This window comes from Nerophis ophidion, linkage group LG02 (genome assembly GCF_033978795.1).
Source record: "Nerophis ophidion isolate RoL-2023_Sa linkage group LG02, RoL_Noph_v1.0, whole genome shotgun sequence".
Classification (NCBI taxonomy): domain Eukaryota; kingdom Metazoa; phylum Chordata; class Actinopteri; order Syngnathiformes; family Syngnathidae; genus Nerophis; species Nerophis ophidion.
In genome coordinates, this window is record NC_084612.1 from 57,288,577 (window position 1) to 57,295,107 (window position 6,531).

The 6,531-nt window shown below is 39.7% G+C and overlaps 1 protein-coding gene across 2 annotated transcripts in view; it reads left to right on the forward strand.

Annotated features, from left to right (window-relative positions):
* nckap1l (NCK associated protein 1 like) overlaps nt 1-4,931 on the forward strand; it is an 83,701-nt gene extending 78,770 nt beyond the window's left edge. For both annotated transcript variants that reach the window (XM_061887108.1, XM_061887116.1), the window contains 3 exons: nt 2,548-2,657; nt 4,169-4,258; nt 4,430-4,931. In XM_061887108.1, coding sequence (XP_061743092.1) covers nt 2,548-2,657; nt 4,169-4,258; nt 4,430-4,546 — 317 coding nt within the window. In that variant the 3' untranslated portion in view covers nt 4,547-4,931. The remainder of the gene's footprint in view (nt 1-2,547; nt 2,658-4,168; nt 4,259-4,429) is intronic.
* Nucleotides 4,932-6,531: the final 1,600 nt, after the last annotated feature.

Sequence of the window (6,531 nt, forward strand, 5' to 3'; positions counted from 1 at the left end):
CTCCTGCTTTGCCTCCAGTTCTGGAGTCATCTCCTGCCTCGCCTCCAGCTTTGCACTCAACTCCTGCCTCGCCTCAATTGGCTCAGACGCTGCTTACTGCCTCGCCTCAAGCGGGTCGGATGCCGATTCCTTCCTCGCCTCTGGCTCTGCAGTCAGCTCTACATCCAGCACAGCGGTCTACTTGCCTTGCACAAGGGCATCTGTCAGACACTCATAACCTGCCTCCTCATCGGCCATGAATGTGGCCAGCCCATGGATGCTCTCCGCGCCATCAGAAGCCATTCCCAAGACTTGTGCGAGCACCACAATGACTACTGAGTAGATATTCTCGCCCACGTCAATTTGATCGAGTAGAATTTCTCTTGTATTCCATGTGCATAAAAAATACTTTAGTCTTGTCACAATTTTATTTTGTTTTGCACCATTGTGTTAAAAAGTTTAGATTTTTTTCAAAACATAATGTCTACATTCTTGTAAATTATCATGACTTTAATCAGGTAACTTTGTGACATTTATTTTCAAAACATTACGACATAAGTCAATAACATCAACACTCACGACAGCACACCGAACAAAACCTTGCATCTATTCCTTTTTAAAAATACAACTTTATTATTCTGAAAGTTGTATTTATGACTTATCCCTTCAGTATTTGACTTTTTCCCCAAAAATAATCCAACTTTTTTCTCCTTGCAAGGCTTCATTGAGATAAAAATATCCTTTCAATGTTACAAAGTTACATTTCTCATTTTAGGTCTTTATTATTTTTACAATAATTACATTTTCTTCTTCTAATAATACAATTTGTTTCTCATTGCAACAACTTTTTTTCTCTGAAAAATATGCCCTTAATCTCTGAAAGTTGCATTTTATCGTTAATTAACATCATTCTTATACACTATATTGCCAAAAGTAATTGGCCACCCATCCAAATGATGACAATCAGGTGCCCTAATCACTTGACCCAGTGTATCAAATCAAGCACTTAGGCATGGAGACTGTTTCTACAAACATTTGTGATTTCCAGCGTGAAACTTTCATTGGATGCTGCCTGTGCAACAAATCCTGTCGTGAAATTTCCTCTCTCCTAAATATTCCAAAGTCATCTTTGTTGTAAGAAAAGTGAAATGTTTGGGAACAACATTAACTCAGCCACCAAGTGGTAGGCCACGTAATCTGAGAGAGAGGGGTCAGCGGATGCTGAAGCGCATAGTGCAGAGCTCCAAACTTTATGTGACCTTCATATTAGCCCACATACTAATGCAAAGCGCGGGATGCAGTGGTGTAAAGCAGTATCCGCGGACCGGTCAACGCTTAATAATTTGTCCCGCGGCCCGGGGGGGAGGGGGTCCTTTTTTTTTTTTTTTTTCTTTGTCATGAAAAAGGGATGTTTTTGTCATGAAAAAGTGAGGTTTTTGTGGTTAGTGCACTAATTGTAAGTGTATATTGTGTTTTTTATGTTGATTTAATTGAAAAAAAATATATATATATACACATATATATATATATATATATATATATATATATATATATATATATATATATATATTTTTTTTTTTTTTATTATTTTTTTTTTTTAATAAAAATGAATTAAAAATTCTTCCGGGCCGCAGAATCATTTTTAATTCATGGTTGGGGACCACCGGTGTAAAGCACTGGAATCTCGAGCAGTGGAGACTCTTTCTCTGCACTGATGAATCACGCTTTTCCATCTGGCAATCTAAAGGACCAGTCTGGGTTTGGAGGTTGCCAGCAGAAGGCTACATTTCGGACTGCATTGTGCCGAGTGTGAAATTTGGTGGAGGAGGAATTATGATGTGGGGTTGTTTTTCAGGAGTTGGGCGTAGCCCCTTAGATCCAGTGAATGGAACTTTGAATTATCCAGGATACCAAAACATTTTAGACAACTCCATAGGATGGCACTTCAAGTTTATATGCGAGTCATGAATTGATTAACGTGGACCCCGACTTAAACAAGTTGAACAACTTATCCGGGTGTTACCATTTAGTGGTCAATTGTACGGAATATGTACTGTACTGTGCACATCTACAAATAAAAGTTTCAATCAATCAATCAAAGTCAAGGCAGGTGACCAAATACTTTTGGCAATATGGTGTATCTTTGTGACTCTTTTGTCCCAGCATATTTTCAGCTTGATTGTGCAGGTGTACCTAAGAGTGGGTCCTGTGAGCGTGTGAAAAGCCTGAGAACTGGGTCGGTTTTAAACATCTGTGCCTTTGATACTTTTGGGCCTCGAGCATTCTGCCTAATGAAAACCACCTTGACTGTTGGCCTGTGTTGACCCAAACTATTTGGCTGAGTCTCCACGGAAACATTAAGAGCAACAAATTGTTTTATCAAAGTAGCAAACAGTGTTATTTTGCACTTAATGTTTCCACTGGCAAACTCTAAACAAGGAAATATGTCCGGCCTGCTTCCTCCTAAGCGTTACGGATCATTGATAAAGAAAAACAAAATACAACCTCTTTGCTTAAAGTGACAGATGTTGTGTTGTTAATGTGTTTTAACGTTTTCCTTTTCGTCAGGCCTCAACAATAACTGCCACTCTTTAGCATTGGCCATCAACCAGCTGGCTGCTGCAATGTTTACCGTGCAGAACAAGAACATACAGCAGCACCTCAAAGAGTTCCTCCTGGTGAGTAGTCATAAGCATGCTTGAATATGCTGCTTGAAAAAAAAATGCATTCGTCAAAAAAAAAAAATGGTTCACAGATATGACCTTTGACCCAGAGAAACTCCGGATTAAGTGGCATCTACAAACCCCCAAAACCAGTGAAGTTTGCACGTTGTGTAAATGGGAAATAAAAGCAGAATACGAGGATTTGCAAATCCTTTTCAACTTCTATTCAGTTGAATTGACTGCAAAGACAAGATAATTAATGTTCGAAATGGAAAACTTTGTTATTTTTTTGGGGAATTTGATGCCTGCAACATGTTTCAAAAAAGCTGGCAGATTGAGAAAGTTGAGGAATGATCATCAAAGACTTATATGGAACATCCCACAGGTGGACAGGTTAATTGGGAGCGGGTGGGTGCCATGATTGGGTATAAAAACAGCTTCCATGAAATCCTCAGTCATTCACAAACAAGGATGGCGTGAGGGTCACCACTATGTCAACAAATGCGTGAACAAATTGTACAACAGTGTAAGAACAACGTTTCTCAACCAACTATTGCAAGGAATGTAGGGATTTCACCATCTACGGTCCATAATATCATCAAAAGGTTCAGAGAATCTGGTGAAATCACTGCATGTAAGCGATGATATTACGGACCTTCGATCCCTCAGGCGGTACTGCATCAAAAAGCAACAAAATATATTAAAACATATTAAAAACTGTTTTAGTGGTTGTTTGCAAAACTATAGTATCCAGGCTCTGACATGTGGCAAAAAGTCTCGGACAGACAACTTTATCTCATTTTAGAAAAAAAAGATTGTAGCTGAGATAGGCGCCAGCACCCCCCGTGACCCCAAAAAGGAATAAGCGGTAGGAAATGGATGGATGGATGGATAGAAAAAAAAGTGTCTTTTTACTTTACGTTTGTTCATATTATTGCACTTTATCCTGTGTCGTAAAATTACGACCAGCAATAACTCAGCTTGAAGCTCTTTGTGTAATCGCTTGTGAGTTAGTTGTTAGCTACTGAATGTTGGAAACAAGACTTAGACTTGGACCTAGACTTCCTTTTATTGTCATTCAAATTTTAACTTTACTACAGTACAGATAAAAACAACATTATGCTGCATTAGCTCGTTGTAGTGCAGGATAAAAGAGCAATAAGGTGCAAATATAAATAGATTACTGTACAGATAAATATATTGTACTTTTGCAAATGTATCCACGTTTACGGATGTATGTCATATTGTCTTTATATTCCAACGACTAAATCTGTTTTTGGAGGAGAATTTAGGGGTTTGTTGTGATGCGTTCAAGAGTCTTATGGCCTGAGGGAAAAATCTGTTACAGAACATGTAGGTTCTGCTACGGAAGCTGCGTAAAATCTGTACAGATTTTCTGAGCTCTGGTCAGGCAGTGGCTTTTTGCGATCGAACAAACAACTAGTGTGCCTGAATCACTGATAGAGATCAAGCATTGTTGTTTTCACAGAGTTGTTCCAATCCGTGTTTCATTGTCCCGCACACAGCTTGCGTCTTCCTGTCTGCTTCAGATGGGACAAAACTTGGAGAAAGCCGAGAACAAAAACCGAGATTCTATCTACCTGCTTCTACACATGGTAGGCTAACTCTGATGTGATCTTGAGACAGAAAACTTTGGAAGATAAAGTCAACAATTATGGAAAAAGAGACATAGTAAACAAAGGAAAACAATGGATGGCGTCATTATTTTGTGTTTATTTGAAAAAAACACCATCTTTATACCCGCACATGACTTGCTGTCTGTTTAGATTGTGGAGGAGTCTCCTTTCTTGAGCCAAGACATGCTGGAGAGCTGCTTCCCATACGTCCTGCTCCGAAACGCCTACAGAGAAATGTACAGGTCCATCATCATCACCCTCGGGTGAAGACATCACTTGTTGCATTTAACTTTGATTTACCGTATAATGTGTTTTTAAATGTGCATTAAGTTTATTTCAGAATATCCAGGATTGTTAACAGTTTCTAATGATCAAAATAATTAAAGTGGAACCTTAATTTACGAATGTAATTGTTTCAAACCATGCATCGCTTTTTCATTTCTTTTTTTAACTCATATTTCACCAGCAAAACTAGTGCACGCAGGAGTCTATCCTAGCTACACTCGGGCGGAAGGGACGGTATACACTGAGCAAGTCGTAGGTAGGTAGGTAGGTCTTTATTGTCATTGCAAAAGTACAAACCCCGTTTCCATATGAGTTGGGAAATTGTGTTATATGTAAATACAAACGAAATACAATGATTTGCAAATCATTTTCAACCTATATTAAGTTGAATATGCTACAAAGACAACATAATAAAAAATAAAAAACGGTCCCACAGACCCGAACACCACACAAGGGGTGTTTCCTCTCTACATATATATTTTCCTGTTTTAGTCTGTTTCCTGGGTGCACCATCTTTCCCTGTTTACTGTCTGTTTCCATGGAGACTGATTCTCCTCACCTGTCTTGGTTTAGCAATTAGTGTTCCCACCAGGTGTTTTGGTTGATCACTCCCCTTTATAGTTTTCTGTCACCCAGCACTAGTGGCAGGGTCAATGTTTGCTACATGCAACATTTACCTTCTCCTGTTTTTTCCCCGTGCTCTCATGATTTTTTTCTGCTCACTAGTTCCTCGTTTCTCACCCTTGGTGACATTTGGATTTTTTAGCTCCACACTTGATAGCGTTCTCAGTTTTTGTATTTTTGTCCTGTGTTAATGTTTTAAAAGCTGAAACTTTCCAGCTTGTTTTCTGCCTTGGAGGGAACACTACCAGCGCAGCCATGCAATCCAAAACGTAACACTATATTGCTAAAAGTATTTGGCTACCCATCCAAATGTTCAGAATCAGGTGTCCTAATCACTTGGCCCGGCCACAGGTGTATAAAATCAAGCACTTAGGCATGGAGACTGTTTCGACAAACATTTGTGAAAAAATGGGCCCCTTTTAGTGATTTCCAGTGAGAACTGTCATAGGATGCCACCTGTGCAAAAAATTGAGTCATGAAATTTACTTACTCCTAAACATTGTATTCTGGCTTTAAAGGTTGCCAGGAGAATGTTACATTTCGTACTGGTTTGTGCCAAATGTGAAATTTGGTGGAGGAGGAATTATTGTGTGGAGTTGTTTTTCAGGAGTTGGGCTTGGCCCCTTAGTTCCAGTGAAAGGAACTCAGAATGCTCCAGGATACCAAAATATGTTGAACAATTTCATGCTCCCAACATCGTGAGAATAATTTGGTGCGGCCCCCTTCCTCTTCCAGCATGACTGAGCACCAGTGCACAAAGCAAGGTCCATAAAGACATGGATGACAGAGTCTGGTGTAGATTAACTTGACTGGCCTGCACAGAGTCCTGACCTGAACCCGATAGAACACCTTTGGGATGAAAAAGAACAGAGACTGAGAGCCAGGCCTTCTCGAACAACATCAGTGTGTGACCTCACAAATGCGCTTTTGGAAGAATGGTGGAAACTTCCTATAAACACACTCCGCAAACTTGTGGACAGCCTTCCCAGAAGAGTTGAAGCTGCATTAGCTTCAAAAAGGTGGACCGACATCATATTGAACTCTATGTGAGTCAAGGCAGGTTGCCAAATACTTTTGGCAATATAGTGTATGTAGTTTAATAGCCATGAACTGGAGGATAAAATAAATGATAAATGGGTTGTACTTGTATAGCGCTTTTCTACCTTCAAGGTACTCAAAGCGCTTTGACACTACTTCCACATTTACCCATTCACACACACATTCACACACTGATGGAGGGAGCTGCCATGCAAGGCGCCAACCAGCACCCATCAGGAGCAAGGGTGAAGTGTCTTGCTCAGGACACAACGGACGTGATGCACTTTAAATCAAAATACAATTAT